The sequence below is a fragment of the Saccostrea cucullata genome, unplaced genomic scaffold (assembly GCF_032062105.1).
Source record: "Saccostrea cucullata isolate Sc308-1 unplaced genomic scaffold, CSIRO_AGI_Scuc_v1 ctg353, whole genome shotgun sequence".
Lineage (NCBI taxonomy): Eukaryota > Metazoa > Mollusca > Bivalvia > Ostreida > Ostreidae > Saccostrea > Saccostrea cuccullata.
In genome coordinates, this window is record NW_026929021.1 from 116,529 (window position 1) to 136,749 (window position 20,221).

General features: G+C 36.4%; 1 protein-coding gene across 6 annotated transcripts in view; it reads right to left on the bottom strand.

The window, feature by feature from the left end:
- The window catches only part of LOC134279596 (polypyrimidine tract-binding protein 1-like), a 31,736-nt gene extending 12,086 nt beyond the window's left edge, over positions 1-19,650 (bottom strand). For 2 of the 6 annotated variants that reach the window (XM_062762008.1, XM_062762007.1), the window contains exons 1-4: positions 10,553-10,850; positions 4,595-4,687; positions 2,246-2,395; positions 1,596-1,742 (exon numbers count right to left, since the gene is read on the bottom strand). In XM_062762008.1, the coding sequence (XP_062617992.1) occupies positions 1,596-1,742; positions 2,246-2,395; positions 4,595-4,687; positions 10,553-10,753 (591 nt within the window). In that variant the 5' untranslated portion in view covers positions 10,754-10,850. Of the gene's footprint in view, positions 1-1,595; positions 1,743-2,147; positions 2,187-2,245; positions 2,396-4,594; positions 4,688-10,552; positions 10,851-16,633; positions 16,659-19,509 lie in introns of those variants that run through there. The other 4 variants (XM_062762009.1, XM_062762010.1, XM_062762006.1 and 1 more) reach the window with 4 other exon arrangements.
- Between the last annotated feature and the right edge of the window lie 571 nt (positions 19,651-20,221).

Here is a 20,221-nt window from a genome sequence, read left to right on the forward strand (position 1 = left end):
GGTGAAACGTTTTGAATGCCACTCCTATCGATAAATATTTACATTAAACCAAGTTTTAGTGCTGCTATGGACTTTACAAATCTACCTTCATTACCCGCCATCATGCATTTAAGACCGGAAGTACGAGTTCGTAAATTTGAAATTTCGATCCCGACTCAAATTTGACATCGGAAAGAAAAAATTCTGTTTTTCTCAATTTTATTTTTTTTCTGAAAATTCAAAAACTTGAGCGGCGGGTTTGTAAACCTAAAAATAAAAAAATGCTGGCCTTATCTGAAAAATATATATGTCGAATTCAGCATCCGAAGCAAGTCCATTAGTGTGCATCCTAAGATGTATCGTCCATGCAAGTTTGCACATTATAAGGCTCATAGTTAATTGGAAATGAAACATACATCAAAAACTAACATTTTCACTCATCCACAAAATGTAGGTCAGATTCAGCATCCGAAGCAAGCCTGGTAGTATGCATCCTAAGATGTATCATCCATGCAAGATTGGTCATTAAAGAACTCATAGTTACTTGGAAATGAAACCTGCACCAAAAACTTTTACTTGTTCACTCAACTGGAAAATGTAGGTCAGATTCAGCATCCGAAGCAAGCCCGGCAGTATCCATCCTTAGATGTATCATCCATGGAAGATTGGTCATTAAAGAACTCATAGTTACTTGGAAATGAAACCTGCACCAAAAACTATAACCTGTTCACTCAACCGTAAAAAGTAGGTCAGATTCAGCATCCGAAGCAAGCCTGGTAGTATCCATCCTTAGATGTATCATCCATGCAAGTTTGGTCAACATAGGACTTACAGATACTTAGAAATGAAACCTGCACCAAAAACTTTAACCTGTTCACTCAAACGGAAAATGTAGGTCAGATTCAGCATCCGAAGCAAGCCTGGTTGTATCCATCCTTAGATGTATCATCCATGCAAGTTTGGTCAACATAGGACTTACAGATACTTGGAAATGAAACCTACACCAAAAAACTTTAACCTGTTCACTCAACCGGAAAAAGTAGGTCAGATTCAGCATCCGAAGCAAGCCCGGTAGTATGCATCCTTAGATGTATCATCCATGCAAGTTTGGTTAACATAGGGCTTATAGTTACTTGGAAATGAAACCTACACCAAAAACTGCACCAAAAATGTTAACCTGCTCCAAAAACATTAACCTGGTCATTTCTTTGCTAAAATTGCAGCATCTGAAACTTTGACTGGTACAATGAAACACACTAGAACCATCTTCCATGCATGTCTAATCAATATAGGACATAGAAGTACTTAAAAAGAAAACTGCTCCAAAAAACTTAACCTTAACCCGGGACGCCGACATTTTTATACGCCGACACCGACGCCGACGCCGAGGGTATTACATAAGCTCCCCCAACTTCGTTGAGGTGAGCTAAAAATCAATATAACACTTGTAAAAATAAAGATCAAATGTCAACTTGGTCACTTTTTTACAGTTTGATTATTATAAAAGCCTAAAGATTGGCTTTCCATATCTAAGGTTTTGTTTAAGGGTAAAATTTTAGAGCTTTAAGGAAAGTTTGAACAAACTCAAAATCAACATAAAAGAAGAGTGTACACACTTGAAATGAATGAGCTTGATCTGTTTTGAGCTCCTTATGATTAGAGAATTGCACATAGACAGGTTTCATTCGGATCTGAGCAGGGTTCTGTTGATGAAAGCTGACCATTGTCACGGCAGCCTGCTCGTCTAAAAACTCCAGGAAAGCCTGAAAAACAAACATAAAGTGGTAAAAGGGGCGTACCCAACAGCACAACCATTACAGAGGCCTAACTATATAGTTTAAGAACTAAATCACATTTCAGAGAGCAAGCATTTGATACTAGTAACAAACAAAATTACACGCAGATCTTTAATTTACAGAAATTCTTGATTAAACTACAATACTGTATGTACAATGTACGCTATTAAAATACACCTGCAGTTATCTTACACTAACAGTGTTACATTTCTAATGTTTAAGTATTTAATGACCACAAATAAACCTGCTTTATTAAGAACGAGATGCTTATTTTAAATGTCGTAATTTAATTACAGGTCTTACTAAATTTCTGTAGAACTTACCTGATTTTTCTGTTTGAGCAGTAGGACATTGGACATTTTTATATCGTACCTGGTTTTTCTGTTTGAGCAGTAAGACGTTGGACATTTTTATATCGTACCTGGTTTTTCTGTTTGAGCAGTAGGACATTGGACATTTTTATATCGTACCTGATTTTTCTGTTTGAGCAGTAAGACGTTGGACATTTTTCCGTACGGCATTCCCAGCTGGACGACGTCAGCCTCTGTACAGTCCGGAGGTAAACTCCGAATGTGGACGACTCGGGACGGACCATTGGCCGAATTCTGTTCCAGTTTTACCTGTTAAAATATTGACAAGTATTTACTACTGAAGGTCAATACTAAAAGCATGTGCTTATACATGTACAACTATACAATAGATTTTTAAAACATCACAGAGATTTACAGGTAGTTTTTCCCCTTTAAAGTAAGAAGTGAGAAGAATCATTCACTAGCCATACATTCACTGTTGGCCAGCTTTTCACTGATTAGATATAAGTATATTCTGTTTTGGCATATCATATGAACCAATTCTAGGACAACATGAGAAAATACCATATCTACCAGCATACATTTTACCTATACAAGACAAAAAAACCATGATTATATGACTAGAATAGCCTGTTTTTATAAATAGAATAGCTTCAGCCCCTTTTTGTTTTCATGTGCCTTTGTGTGATGAATAAAGAACTGAAATTATCATGTTCTCCTATTACACTTCATTTATTTATCTCAATGGATCGAGAATCGTGTCCAGAATCATGTGTAGTAGAGGGCCTTAAGGATGACTAGTGCCACACAGTCATCAAGTTACCATAAATAAAGAATTACCATTACAATTATTAAATCAACAGTTTTTGCCAATATATCAAATGAATTTCTAAATGCCTCATCTGAATGCTGTGTAGTTCAGTGTGTGTATGGTACATTAAATATGCAATTTCAGATATTAGAGTAATCTGATATTATAGGACTATGTATCTGTGATCAGAAGCAACAGTTAAATACATGTCAGAACAGAGTTTACCCCCATCTAGTAGTAAGGACAGAAATTGAATGTCATTTTTGAAGTAATTGATCCAAACCATTAATATGTTCAGTAATCCATATCAATCTACGTGGCACTCTTTTACTTTTAATGCCTTCCCTTTTCTCAGAATAAACAACCACCCTTAATTAAAATTTTAAATGTAATCAAATTTTCCTTTTGTGTCTGTTCACGTATTGAATCAGCCTTAAACTGTTTTTATTTTGCCTTAAAACTGAGTTCAGTCATTGAACAAGAGTACATCATAGCACTTATGGAAGTTATTCCAGGACATTCATAAATAACTGCTAGTGGGATCAGCTGCATTAATGTAAAGAAAAGTAAACAGGTCTTAAATGGATAGAAAAAAAGCAATTATATTTTGGCAGTGGTTTTAAGTTTTCGGATGACTGGCTCGGTCACTTGTCGAGTGTGATCCCAGTCGTCATGACTCTCCGCTAACTTTATAATTAAAATTTACGCTAAACCCTCCACCCTTTGTGTATGTGCCATTTACAATGCAATAATATTTAAATTCACTCCCTTTAAATGCTCTTATACGAATGCCTGAAGGGGTTATTATGATCGTGTGTTGATCAACGCGGATTACACGCACATTACAAGGACGGCCCGGTCAGACTGGTCTAGGGGGACCCCCGAGGTCTGGTGACCATGGCAATGACCGGGACTGGGGACTCAGGGGGAGATAGCCCAGTGTCATAGAAACCGAGACTGTGACAGTATTGATCTCAGTCCTGTCTAGCTATTGATTGGCTTTAACATCTGATATAAATATTTCACTCCACGACCGGGGAATGCAGGAAATTCCAGGTGTCACTCTGTTCGCCTGCCTAACCCTCACCTTCAGAATCGCCTATGGATTTTTCGTCTGCCTGCTGTTTTTCACTCATCTTTCACAATCAATATTTTAATCATTTATCTTTTTTTTCTTCCTATATGACACTCAATTCACAAATGAAGTCCCCAATAAATCATTTAGGTCCCAGCAAACGTGATATCATTTATGGCAAGTCAATAATCAACATTGTCAATGTTTGATTCTCTTTTCAAAGGAAGATCATACACATGTAGCCTGCTGTTCTGTTCATCAATGCTGGCTAATACAATGCCACGATGAAATCAATGATATTAAGCTCAATCAGCAAAGAAAAACTACATATATACTATACATGTATCCAATAACACACTCGTCAGAATATCTACTGGTTCAACATGAGATGGAACACCAAGTTCCCTACTCCAACACATACAATATATACGTATATGTATAATACCATCCTGATTTCTGATTTTCATTCAGCAGATTCTACCAGGCTAACCATACAGTGATACAGAGCTTGTTTTTGCAATCACTGTTGGAGCCTTATAAAAAAAGGGGTTAATGTTGGAACCTAATAATGGGGGGGGGGTATCTTTTTTACCTGACAGGTAAGGGGGACTTGACAGCTTACCTTTTTTGCGTCATTGTCGGAGCCTGATAGGTGAGGGGGGCTCGTCCCATTGGTTACCATGGGTGACTGTGACATCAGGTCGTCAGATGTTCTCTGTAACAAAAAAGAAAAGACCAAAGGTCAATCACGAACTCACTAATATCAAAAATGACTAAAATCATACTACCCACATTACTCTTTCTCTCTCTCTTATACTGCAATCTTTCTTCACTCAAATTTTCATCCAACACTCTCAGTAACATGCTTATTAAGCATAAAACAGTAAAAGCAAAATTCAACACTTAACTCTTATTAACTCACAATCATCCCAAACTTCCACAATGAAACCAACCACAATATGGATACAGAGCATATAACTTACTCCAAGATTTGCTACATCATAGCTACAGTTCAATATTTCAACCCTTTATCAGTTTTTGACTTCTTGAAACTCTCTACAGAGAATGACATTGAGCATAAAGAGTGTCCTTGACAGTATTCCAAGGTCACTTCCCGGGAGACCTCTCTATCTTTGGCAACAGAGATAAGGAGTTGGGACAATGTAACTATCTTTTTATAAATGTGACTAAAGGGACGGTCACAGCTTGTGTGACAATATTCACTCCACATCGATTCCGCTTCACAAAACAGGCCATTGATCTGAGGTAATTGACTTAAACAATTGATGGTGAATTCCATCCTCCATAAAGCTTTATCAGAACGGCAGGCAATGGGTGCTGACATTTCATTCTAAACATCCTAATCACTGTAATTTAGAGTTGTTCTCGAGACCTGTATCACAAGCCCGGTAGAATTCTACATTCATTTACTGCAGAAATCAAACAGATAATTTAAAGTGCTTCTCACACCTCACAATTTACACCATGGGGATCTAACCTATAACAGGAATGGATCCCAGATCTTGTGAGGTGTGACCAAAAATGAAAGTGGACAGGAGACACCGTCACATGATCAGATCCTCCCATTCACCCCCGCCCCTGACACCCTCCCCCCTCAGTGAGCTAGTGTCCCCACCCCACCCCGTGCACCCGTGACTTACCTTAAGAGACAGAAAGCAGAGAGATCCAGAGAGAGAAGTCAGGAGAGAGAGAGAAGGCCCACTCAATACACACACACAGGAAGGCAGTCAACCATTGACAAATAATGGAAGGTATAACACTGCCAGCTCAGCCGTGCCAATCCAATAATATTGTCGCGTTGTTACCAACAAAGCCTCACTCCCTCTCAGTTTCGCAATATCAGAAGGCACGAATCTACTTGTATCTCTTCAGAAATCGGGTGCCATTAGATCGGGTATCAGAGCTCGAGATGTTGGAGCATTTAATAGATAATGTGTCGGAGGTGATCTTGTTAATTAATGCATTGGCTTCAACAAATAACACTATGTTAATCTTATGGATTTACACACACACTAAACCCTCTTACATATTTACTTATTATACAACAATAGCGGCCAGCTTTTATGACCTGATTGATATCCCTAATTCTTAGTCCACTGAATGTGTGTATTTCACTACATTATAGCGATTGCTCAACTCTGTAATAGGATAAGCATGTACCCAGATATGATATTTAAACACAAAAGGAAATGTGTAGTGGTTTTTTAACCGTATTAGTGACACCTACGTCTATGTATAACATGATCAGGTTTTTTATTTCTATTTTTCAATTCATTTAACATCCAATGTGCGACACGAAAATAGACAGAATCTGAGAAGTGCAAGTGAGTAAGAGTTACCCCCCTTACAAGGTGATATTACTTTTAATAAAGGACAGACATTTGGACATGGCTGGTTTAATTCATGACAGGGACAGAGTAAGATTGAGATCAGACATCGTCCCTGACCCCTGCTATCTGATGCCAGCTCGCCCCCCTGGGGTAGAGTACATGAAATCCACACAAAACCAATTTCCTCAAAACACGTCTCTGATACCGTGGCGACCGGCCTTGTTCAAACACTCATAATCCCACAGACCCGTTTTTACTTTACAAAGATAAATTTTCACTCCGATCAATCAATATCTTGTGTACCCAGGATCCTCCAAAATTTAAATACCGCCTCACGCCTCTTATAGAGATCGCGACTTATTTAGACACAGGGTGTAAGGCGATATATGGGTTAATGGAGTGTTTGAGGACATGTGAAGAGCTGTGATGGCATCAGTACACAAATCAACCTAGCATCATTGCAAAATACGACAAATATTGATACCCCCACACTTGTCAATCATCTGAACTGTGTCCTGACCTGTTGGCCATTTCACTTCAGGTCATCTTGTCTACAATTAGAGGAGTTATCAATTCATCATCAAATCTACTCTCTCTCTGAACACAGCCTATCATATCTTTTCTCTGATGTTCCAGAGAGTTTTATCACAGAATCTAACAGCTTTATACAGAATCAACATGGACCCAGGACTCAGCACAAGAGAAAACAGTGATCATGCCAATTTAAGATACATGTACTACATTTATCATTTTGTTCGTATTGTAAGTGTTAAAGATAATCAAACAAAAACAACAAATACAAAATAAATTCATAATGAGCTTTCCACCATGTTAAGATGATTATTCAATTCCCATTACTGGATTTAAAAAAATAACCAAAAAACTCCCAAGTATTTCAATTTCTCTCAAACGAATAAGTTTTCTATGCCCTAATAGGGATTTCTATTCATTAGAAAAACAAACTATCTACAAGGTGTAAAAGCTTTGAGATTTCCCTGTCTACCTGTTCTTTATTTTTTCATCTAATACCTGGCCTACAGGTACACAGTGTAATACTTTAATTTCACACTTTCTCAGCCCTCTATTGTTAGTCCTTGCTCTTTGTTTTCTGTCCTGGCCAGTTTAAACATCTTTTGAGTCCTACTCCTTTATAATTTTTTAATTAATTCTGCAGGTTAATTTATTGTACACCAGGTGTACTGTGGAGACAATAGACAGGTGAGGTAATACCTGTCCCCCGGGGTCAGGCAGGTAATCCATTAGAGGACCCATTATCAGCCGTTATCAGCTGTACAAATGTTCTACCACTCATGATCAACTTTCTGTGAATTTTATCAGACAATGCCAGCAGTTTGATATTATTCTAAAATGAAGTTTTAATTTCCAGGTCTCTGTTTACTTCCGTAAATTAGCGATTACTCCATGACCCAAAAATCAACAAGTCAACAGCTAGAACCCAGAAGATTCTCACCTTGTTAACGTGTTTTATAAATAAGAAGCCTTTCATCTAAATCTCTCATACACTAGGTATATAAATGCCGGGGAATTCTATTGTCTCTCTCTCTCCACAAACCTAGCTCTCCCCTCAAGCTCTCATTCAAATCTTCCATTTTAATTCTCCCAAGAAAATACTTTTTCAGACAGGTGAACTTTTTCATGAGACTATTTTAAAAATTTCAAGTTAATATGTTTACCTTTGAGTAAATTCATTATTATTTAGCCCTATCTGATAATGGTGGTGCTTGTGTATGGACTGAGTATTAACTGTCAATAGAACCATATTGTTCATTTAGACGGGTGTTTGGAGCACATTTTATTTTCACTACCCACAATCGTTCCCGGATTATGGATTTATTTCCTTTTTTGTCTAGCTGTCTGTTATCTTTTTTTGTGTGATATTGACATTTTAATAACATATTGGAGTTTTGGTAAAACATCTAGGGGGACTACATTATCTAGTTGGGTCCGTCTACCTTTTGTAAGAATTCGTCTTGTCAACATTTATCTTTCCGAGGAAATAATAAGCCTGACTCTCATACAAATTTCTGTTCAATTTATGGTATTTGATACGAGTTTCCCAAATATAGAGATATCTAATTTCCCTGAAATATTAACTCTGTTTAAAAACACAGATCAATTATCCATCAATAGTTCAGCAAAATGGCAAACAAATGCTCATTTCAGTTTTGTTTGTTCATCTCCGAAAGCAAACTTCAAATAAAATCTATAAAAGTCCCTTTATCTGCCTGGTGTGTGGTCACTTGATTGTTAAAATCTTTGGTCATTCTCATATAACAGGATTTCTACTGAACTTTTACCTCAAAACAGAAACAGTTACAATATCAAATAAAATTTAGATTAGAATACTTGCTGAATTTTTTTTATCCTTGAAGTTGAATATTTTATAAAATTGTACTCAGTAGGAACAAAATGACATACTGGTTTATTAATAACATAAGTTTTTATAAAACAATTTAAGTTTTTTAGACTAAAGATCAGCATTTAACCCGCAGAGTATCAGATCACAGTGTCATCTCTTTAATCAGGAAATGGACTACATGTGATCTAACAATGGATAAAAACCGAGTCTTACAAAGTCAGGAAATGAGGACATGTAACTTAAACTGATAGAGAAACAGGATCTATAGCAACATTTAATCTTATTAAAACAATGACACGTAAGTAATCATGACTTATTACAATCACAACAATGTCACATGGAGACTACACAATAAAACGGGCCTCTTACAAAGTATTAACCCTCATCTCAGGATTATCAAGTGATGGTAAGTACGGAGAGAACAGGACGGAATTCATGTGTGTTTGTGTGTAACACAGTCAGGGCCATTGTATAGTTTCCTGGATCCGGCCCGCACACTTCCTGCGGGGTCGCGCTGAGGCGAGATTTCCTGGGGGACAAGGAAGGAGAGATGATGGTGTTTCCTGATGATAAGTACTCTGGAAACACTGCGACAGTTTATCTGGCTCAATCTCTGATACTAACTAATCACTCCCTAACCAAGAAAAACCCGCTAACTTGTTCTACAAGCTGCCTGGTCAGTAGTAATACATCAGACAAGGTTAGCTATGACCTGATGCTGTAGATGGCACACTCTCCTCTAAGTCTTGGCATCTAACAGTATCCTCCTACATTGACCTGACGCCCAACATACCAACACTTCATCTGGACATGTTACATGTACATCAAAATGTTATTGGAAGTATTCAACACACGTGTTTTAACTTAATATCTGACCAAAGTTCATCACCTATTCTTAGCTTACTGCAATCTGGAAATCTTTGAACATCAAAGTCATGATAAAAATTCCTGCAATTCTATCAAAATAAACCTTCAGACTTTCAATTTTTACAAATGTTTGTAACTACAAAGGAAAGAGAAATTTCTGTTTCAGGAAATAAAATTAACGATTTTCTTCCTCCATGCTCTATAAAAACTGTGTTTCTATTGTGTCCTTTTTATTCACATACATTTACAAATTCTCTTGCTCTAACACATGTCATGTTCTGGTTTATAGCAGGTGCCCCTACCCCCCCCGTCGGCCCCCCCCCCCCCCCCCCCATAGGTCCTAGACAATTTCTCACCCTGAATTCCTCTGACCTGATCAATATATTGGTTATGTTATCAGTGAATTGTTTGGACGGGTAGAGAAGCCTGGATTTACTGTCCCCAAGATTACACAGCCAGATATATTTTATGACACTTGTAAAACTCCAAAATTCTAACCCCCCAAACTCAACCAAAGCTAAACCTGAACAATTAGCCTAGACTTCAGGGAAAGAGAGATAAGGCCAAGCTCTGGCCAGTTCAGAGAAATTCTCAAGAAATTAGAAAAACAAAACTTTGTTTTCATTGTAGCTAGTTCTGCAGTTAATCAAAACCAAAGGAAAGATTATAGGGTGTAAGACGAAATGAAAACAAGCATTGAAATTTGGTGCTGACCCTGGTGGCTTACTAGAAAGTATAAATGACTCACATTAAAACAGCTTGGTCAATATTTATACTTCACTTCAGGTACTGCTTTGAGATCCATCTATTTCCATGACAATAAAATACTACTTCAAACAAACAAGGCAGAGTGTACACAAGGTGTTAATAGGACTTACACCCCTAAAGCAGCCCAGATTTTAATGAAGGGTCCCACACTCTTACACCGACACTAAAAATATCACACCTAGGTAAATATCACAGGTAAAATCAGCCTCCTTACCTTTCTGCAGACTGTGATGGGGAACTGAGTGGTGAGGGTAGGGATTCCTGTCTGGGGGGGTAGAGCTGTCTGGGTGGCGGGCACAAGCAGTGGTTCAGTGACAGGGATAGTGGCGGCCTGCGGTGCAGCGGTAAGGGCTGGGGCGACAGTGGCGGGGCTGTGGTGCGATCCTCCTGGGTAGGTGTAATAGCATACGTACATGCTGCAGCACACTAATCACACATTATGTTGTTCTCCTTCAGTCTGTAACACTGACTGCTCTACACGCTTCCTCTCTGATGACAACCTAATAGCCAAAAGCTCTTACGGCTTGTGTACACACTCCCTCAGCCAATCAAATGCTACATACCACACTTATACATTGAAGGCTTTCTATTTAAACAAATATTGACACATTGAGTTCCTCTATGACAAATTCTCCATAAAGCAGAGGATCAATACCGGGCCTCTATATTAGCGAGTGTTTGTCCCGTGGGGAGTTAGGGAGGTCAGTGGGGGGTGGGGGAGGGGGATCCTCATTACTCAGATCAATAATTACTCTCTGTCACTTTCATCACAGTATTTTGTTCTCAACACTATTGATTATTCCAATAAAATTTAAAAAATCAATTAGACTAGGCTTCAGTCAATTAACAAAGGTAGAACTTTTATACAGGGAAATATTACAATGGGCAGGAAAACCCTGATATAAATAGACATTTTGAATTGCTGGCTGAACATCAAGTTAACAGTGAATATATCTCTCTGAACAAGGCCCTCGAGGTAAGGACACGGAATTCGGCCTTGGGGTAGCTCTTAGATACAATCACTGCAATCAAAACCTGACAATCTCAAAGTGAAGTCTGAAATTGGTGTAATTATACAATAATGGGAAATAACTGAGAGCTGTAGTATGTGGCTATATCTCTGTATATAGATCTACACTGTCACACTGGGCCATACTGGGGTAGGATTACTGCTTTACACTCATTACAAATTATATGTGTCATCAATCGACCAATTATTAAATCTCCTCGACTCTTACCAAAAAATTCACCAGAAAATACATTGCTTGGATCAATTAAATTTTTGTTAAGAACAGGTTTTGAGTTACAAGTTAAACCCACCTTAAAGAAGAGCGAGGCCACTCTTTCTATTGAAAATATAGCAATTTTGATTCAAAACTTGCAGATAAAAACCAAGATATTTTTTTTTTATTGTAAAGAAAAAAAACCCAAGCCCATCTGACCCCAAAAGTGCTGTGTAACAACTTGCTCGAAGTCCAAAAAAAAAAAAAATTAATTGGACAATTACTTGAAATTCTAAATCAATAATTAAAATGTCATTAGAAAAAAAAATCAATACAACTTTTCATTTCTCAATAACTATTGTATTAAAAAAATAATTATGAAAGATTGCTGATCAATTTTATCCTGAATTTTATTCTTTGTGGGACTACTGGTGGATATTGGCTTGGTCTGCTCTCATGTGAAATTAGAGCCCAATGAAGAGTTTGAATTTTACAGAAACAATCGTCTGATGAAAATAACCCTCTGTGTTTATACTCAACACAGATCAAACAAAAACAGAAAAAAGATCAATTCCTTTTAATTGGAAATAAATTTAAAGTATCAAAAATGAAACGGACAACAGTGGTTTCTGTCTCTGTCCAGACTTGTAGAACATTAGCGCTACTGGGTGTCAGAATTCAGGATGATTTTCTTCATTGTAATGTCTAATTTACGCCATTCATCCCCATTCTGTCAGATCTATACCTAATATTTTTCTAATTTTGTTATTGATAAATGACTTTCACATGTATCTTGCAGATGATTTTGTTATAAACTCATTTGAAGCCATTTTTTCAAGAATTGACAAGGATTCAAAGAGAGAATCAAATCTAGCTGCTTGTATGGACATTTTGATTTGACCAAGACTGTCAGAAAAAAACTTCCATGCTCTCAAACAGAATCTCCCCTGTACATACTGATAAAGCTTTGAAGCTACTCTCTACGCCTCTGTTTACAAGGAATATTTTTCTAACCCTGAGCATCAGAAGTCTGGCCACACATCGGTTCTTTATCCCTCCCCTCTCCCTATCACAAAAGAGTTCTTTACACAAACACCACGGCCAGCCTCTGTATCCCCCGGGGAGATGAACCTGTATTGATGAGTGTCTGACTGGGAAGCCAGCGTCCCCTCACAGATAATAGCGCTGGTCAGAGGATTGTTAGACCTGAAGGACAAATACACTGAAAGTCAGGGTGTCAGGGGACAAGAGACCAATAGACTTCTAACAGAACAATAGAAATCTAAAGACAGAACAGAGATCTGAGGATCAGAGAAACTGATACATCACCAGAGATCTGATACATCACAGAAGTTCTGACCATTCCAGTGATCAATGGCCACTGTCATCACTGACCAAGGCAAAAAGAGAAACCAAGGAGGCTGGCATTGAAATGTTTTACTCAATCTCCAGATGTTGTCACAATTTATTGTTAAACAAATATTTTATCACTTTCCAAAACAAAACTTTAGTATCACTTAATATTAGTACCACCTGTTTCCATGGTTATCCTGAGGTCTTATGACAGGCAAGGCTGTGATGGCAGATAATTAATACTATAAAGAAACAAACAATTATTAGGTGTTCAGTTTAATGGAACAAATAAGAGACATGCAGATTAACACTTCTGTAAAGAACTGCTATGTTTACATTTTACATGTTATATACTATATGCCCTGTGGTAGACAACTAAAAAGTTTTTGTCTGATTTGTTTTTTAATAAAAATAAGTGTTTTCTCCAACCTTGATTATGATTTGGGATAAATATCATAGAACTTTATTACAATGAAACCTGTGTAACCCGAAATGCACTGGGAGACAGATTAGAAAAAAGATGATGTCAGTTACACAGTGGATCAGAAGCCATGGGACTAAAAATAAATTCTCAGAAATATAGATTAGATCTATATAGGTGATTACACAGTACTTTTTAATTAACCTGAAATTATAGAAATAAAAATGTAAATGAGCTGATGAAACCTGGGTCAAATCTTGAGATGGAAGTAATCCTTGACAGTTCATTCTGGCGCAGGCCAGAGTTTGGTGAGGGTTGGCAGACCCTCAGAATGAAACAGACGCTGGGAAAACTCACAAGAAAGACTCTGGGACAGTTCAAAGAATCTGTGACAGCTCACAAGGGTCTTTGGGAAAGCTCAATACAGACTCTGGGACAGTTCACAAGGGAATCTGGGACAGCTCACACGACAGAATCTTGGACAGTTCACAAGCTTGAAAGGACCCCCCCCCTCTTTCCTAAACGGAGAACAACCAGCTTGGTGTAGGATAGTTGATTTTTCAGTTGGCATTCAGAAGCTTGTTTGAGGACACATGAGATGTTATACAGGACACCTGTTACAGGGGACCGCATACAACAGATGTGAGCGGGGTTAACTGTCATCTCAGATCAGCCATTGATCCAGGACCGACCATCAGTAAACAAAGGAGCCGCATCGTCAGTCAACAAAACATGCAGGTAATGGGGAGCTGATCCCGTCATTAACATTAAATAACCAACACTAAATATACCTGTTCCTGAGACCATTTCACTCTTAATTCTATAAATAATTTAATTTTTACATTGGAAAGCCATGTGTTTTACCTCCCATATAAACATTTTACTGAATCAAAAAGAAATCGCTATAAGATAATTTTCCATGAAGGAAATGAACTTTCTTCCCCTAATTTGCAATTTAAATTTCAATGCAGAAATTTCCAGTTGGAATGATAGATACTGCTTCTTTAGTTGCCAGGAACAATAAATAGATTTAGCTCTGGGATAATCAATTATGAGAATTTCTGGAGCAGCGTCCTGTTGGGTTTTATTTATGGTGGAAATGTCACATCTCTGTTACACAATACCCTCTCATCCCTCCACTAGGGACGGGAATACACATTCAATATTTTACCAGAAAGTTAAGAATTTTCCAGCAGCATTGGGGAGAGAAGCATCAGGGGGACAAAAGCCAATGGGGACAATAGAAAATCTTTATGTCATAATTTTGTACCATTGATCAATTGCTCTTAATAATGACAGTGGCCGCAATCAAGTCATTTGATACAAGGCAGGGACCTTGATAATAACTTCTCAATCCTTTTAATTAATTGGCGTAGCTCATCATGAATTGAAATAATATTGCTGTGGTAAATAATAGATGAGGTGATTGGGGATGCCTCGCGATGGAGTCTGATACGGTATAAATATTTCATGTGTAATAATGGATATTGGTAAATGCCTCAGTATCTGGCAGTACGACAGAACTTACTCCCTCCCATTAAAATTGCAATTAGAGCTGGAGGTATATTTACGTATGGTTTACCTGAGAACAATAGACAGGTAACAATATAACGGGACAAATCAATTTCTGATGCTGACTGCTAACAATACCGGAAAGGGTCAGACTAATCACCCAGCTGTCGCTAAACAAACGGGCCCAGACAGAATTCCCAGCCCCCCGACTCAACCCGTCACATCCGACAATAACCCACAACAGTTAATCAATAAATATCATATTTTACAATAGGTTTCCACAGTGGATCACTGCACCCCACCCAACCCCCCAAAAAGACCGAAATAAATAAAGTTCAATCATTACATCATAATAATGAGTCGGTATTACATTTATTTTGAAACATCATGTACCTATAAATAATGTCACAGGACAACACGTTCTTCTCACTGATAAGGAAAAATTCTCCTATTTTATCAGAGTTTTTTTTTTTTCTTTTTTCTCTTGCCAGCAACTAGTAGCTTAGCTTAATTAGAACTGATGCAGCAACATGTGTGACATTTATTAGAGATATGTGTTTGCTGCATGTCACTCAAGGTTTTCCAATATTGATCTGGATCAAGGGGGGTAACTCTTACACTGATAAAAGGAAAACCTACTAGATTAGTATAAAGCTTTTACACATTTTATCAAAATGGCTATCTCTATTGTTCTCACTATGAAATCAATTTACTTCCTTTTCCAAAGAAATTTAAATCCTGTTAAATAATTTCCCTAAAGCAGATTTCTGAAAATCTGGAATTTTAAAGGTTCCTCCTGAGATGTTTTGGTCAAGTACAAGTGACCTCTCAATAAACTGGTATTTATAAAACCCCTGACAGTCCCATTATCTGGTCCGTAGTTGTCTATAAATCTAAAACTGTTTTTTTTTCTTTATGTTTACCTGTATTATAGTATGTTTGATCAAACTGTTACCTCTTCAACAATAACAGTTACATTCCTTTACTGTCTAGGAGCAGCTATGAATTGGCCACAGTAACTTGTTAACACATCCAGTCAAAAGAACACCTTTAAATTTATTATGCAATTATCCTGGGGTATACATTGCAATGAAAAATGCATTATTTAGTTTTTTCCTGTTACTTAATCTGGTACATGCAATGTAATATTTATTTATTTATTTTCTCTCAAGGGTAATTCTAAAGCAGCATATATACATGTTAAACTCATCAGAGCTAATAAACTCTGCAGATTCACTGAAATTCTCTGACTATATATTATCACCACACATTTTCTCTTTCTCTCTGTATATATCCCTTCCTCTCTCTGATTGTACATGTATCACCCAACTCCTTCTATCACCAGTCTCTCTCTCTCTCTCATTGTATCACTGTCTCTCTCTCTCTCTCTAAATATATCATGACTCTCTCTCTCCTGCCACTCATTCCTTGACCACGGGTCAGAGTGACCTAACAAGATCTACTTCTATACCAGCAGCAACATCAGCAGCGTTTTGCCAACAAACATAACACTGATAACACTATAACAATACCAGTTACCTATATCCCACAGTAACCCAGCATTATAAAGAGGTGGTCTTTCTGTTTATTCTGAATTCTGCACATTACTTTTGTTTGTAGTATATATACATGATATACATGTATCTTTTTTTTCAATTATGAGATTCTCAAAACAGAAAAAAAGGAAGAAGGAATAGATGTTTGCTCTCTGTACACTTTTTGTACTATTGTATTAATTGAAATTAATGGACAATTAATTATGAAACTAAAGAGAGATAACTCTTACCTTTGTTCCAGGCATCAGGTAATCTCTGTAAAACAGAAATAGAGACGTGTTAGTATTCTCCACAAAATGTACATCACTGCTCCTTTATAAGAACCTTTAGTATTATCATATTTTTTTTCTCCAAAATATCTTAAAAAGCTGACTAGTTTTCTAACAGTTATTACAATGCCCTTGCTTCACACAAAACATCTAAATTGATAAAAGTTTAAAACTTGGGAGGTTATTTTCAAGTCAAATAGCCCTATAATTTTGTATTGTAAGTTGTAACTCACTCTACCTTACTTATACTCTTTATTTTAGACATAACATTGATACTATAAAATGTGGCTAGATGTAAAAATGCACAGATGACACACATTCAGTTAATTAAATCCAGAATCCAATGCCAACCCACAACCAAAACTGTGATATGATAAATCAATATTATTATAACCTCAGTATAGTAATAATCTCCTATAGTTGAAATTTTTAAACTGTAGACATGACTTTTTTCTACAGTGTCATAATTTCTGTTTAACCAGCGAGTAGAAAATTATGATAATGTGGATTTCTTAGACTATATGCCTTACATGTATTTTAAGTCCAATGGGACAAATTTCCAGCATTTTCCACCAAAAATTTATGACCATGTCCAAAGATTACTTTAATACCACATGGAAAAAAGTATTTCTAGGTACATTCTACAGTATATTTAATATAATGAGAACAGCCAAAGTTTTAAATTAACTGATTCCTTGTTTGTAGAAAAAAATCCATACAAAGGCTAGGTCAGGTGGTAAGCTCAATTCAGTCAATTGACCTTAATTTTTCTTATATCTATTGCTGCTTTGGCCTTGACCTTTGGGGGAGGGTTTATGATAAAGGATCTATGAATAAGAATAAGATATCCTTTGAATCATGTTGAAAAGTTTGCTTTTGAAGGTCATATTAATATTAACATTGACCATTTAACATTTGACCCTCAAATAATAGGCTTGTGTTGCATGTATTGTTTTGTCAACTTTTTAATAGTATTAAATCCACATGCTTAGTCCAGATCTGCCTACCCTTTTCATTGCAAGGGTGTAATTTCAGTAATTTTTTGGTGGAATTTCAGAGGTAAAAGCGTAATCAATCACGTTTTCCTATTTTGTTGTTTTACTATAATACTTTACTTTCTTTCAGAACAACCGAAATCGTACATTACTAAATAAAGCTGGCATAAACTTTTATTTTTTGAATCATCTATTGGCAAAAAAGTGTTGTTTAATACTTGTATCCTATATTAAACAAAAATCAACCGCACACTCTTAATGAAGTATTAAGTCAATCTGTATCAAAATCACTTGGTTGAATGCTTGCGTTTGCATGTTTACACAAATCGTACTCAATAACATCTTTCAAACACGCACATTTCTCTATCTTGTTCTAAGCAATGTTTAAATACACTAAATTGAGCATAGAAATGGCTGTACTTATTGCAATATCATTTAATAGTTAAAGTAAATAGTGCCCTTTCGTGTTCTTCCGAATCTTTGCCATACCAGTTTACATATAACTACATAGTACATTATTGAACTGGTCCTCTTTTAATTACTTTTACGAAAACTTCTTATTTCATTTCAGCAGGTCGTACCTTGACGTTCATAATGGATTTTAAACAATAATATCAAAAGTGTAAAATTAGTAGAAGTGGCGTAATAGCGTAATTTTTCGGTAAAAAGCGGAAGAATTATGCCAAAAGCGGAAGGGTAGGCAAGTCTGTTGGTCCATTACATATAATGCAGACACACAAGGTTGCTCATACTGTTCAGTTTGCTACTTTGCGCAGGTTATTTTTAACATGCAGTCATATTCCATTTTAAAATTACTTTTGTCTTCTTTTTTTTTTTATTTGAAAACCCAATGTGATATTTAAATCTCTATTCTTTCCTCTTCATGTATTAGAATTTCTGCCACTAAGAGAATTAAATAATCAAGAGAATATTTTAAATACATGTATGTAACTCCTTTTCATATCAATCTGACTGTAGAATTGTTTTATAATGTGTTCAAGCGACACAAACCACATTAAAAATTATAAAAGGAATTGAACCATTCTGAGTGATAAATTCACACTGGATGTAACATTCACTTTAGCCACTTAAACTAAGAATTCTAAAAAGTACATTATATTAAAATCAAATAGAAAAACAATCAACAGACACCAAACAAATTTGAACGAGAAGCTTAATTATGGTGACCTAGGTCACAATTTTAGCTAAAATTGGAATTCTATTTAGGAAGATATAAATGAGTTTTATTTTCATTTTCAGTATTAAATATTGTTTAACATAAGATAAGGTACATAAAAATCACCACGTAAACTTCTGAATTCATGAGAAGAATAGAAAAGGTTTTCTTTTTTTTCCCCCAGATAGTTTGTCATTTTTAAAATTCCAGAATTTTTCAAAAAAGATATTCTCATCTTGACAGATTATCTAAAAATACGACATATTCGTCAAAATTTCGAAAAACAAATGTTCTTTGTACTGACATTCTGTGTTCTTAGTTTAAAAGTACTGTAATACTCCAGTACATGATCATGACACTTTCATTATCATGTTTGTGGAAGTAAATTACACCATGCCTCTTGAAAAGGGATGAAACTTAAAAACGCAAAAAAATTATTTCCTTCTTTTAGATAATAGCGATTTCCTGAATGAGAAATCACAGGATGAGATAGATTAAACATAAATCTCAGATGTGAGAACATAACGGAAGTGATAGCTTTCTATTTCAACATGTGTGTTTGTTTACCTAGGTTTAGTGGCTTAAAACGACTGACTGGTCAAATGACACCAAGAAAAATTAAAACCTAATTAGGGATGGTGTATTCACGCTTGACTAAGGCTTACCCGTCCATAACAACACAAGAACTCACGTTGACAATGTTCCTTTCACGTTTCTTTCTTTCATTCAATCTTCAAAATGGCGGCAATTTCACTCAGAAGTGAAAGTAAAAGTTAGATAACATTTCCATAAAGTATTCTCCGTCAAACTTTCTCGGATGCAATATTTTAAAACCATTTATTTCTCTATTTAAGATGAACCATGTACGATTTTAATTTAAAGTTTATACGAAAATGTGGCGACAAAAAGGACACGTATCTCATTAACTCGATCACATTTTATTCCTGTACATTAACAGAAATCTGTGTGAAATTATACTCAAGAAAAAGAAGTCCATATGTTGATTTAATCAGAAAAAGATCTGAGGGATCATATCTTAGTATACTTAACTTAAGACCACAGATAACTTGCTAGACCCATAGGCGTCGGAACCGGGGAGGGGGTAATCCCCCCACTTTTTTTTTTGCAAAGATAGACATAATATATAGACATTAATTGTACATTCGGGCGTAGGTTTAACCCCCCCCCCCCCCGCCTTTTCAACCGGCACATTGCAGTTTAGGTCAAAATAGGGTAAGTGTGGTAGTGTTTGAAAAAAAAATTAGGTACTGCATTCTAACCCCCCCCCCCCCCCCCCCCCCCCCACGAAATAGACACATTTTTAAGGTCTTCCGTTTCCAACGGAAGACCTTCTACTGATTCTCATGATTAAGATTA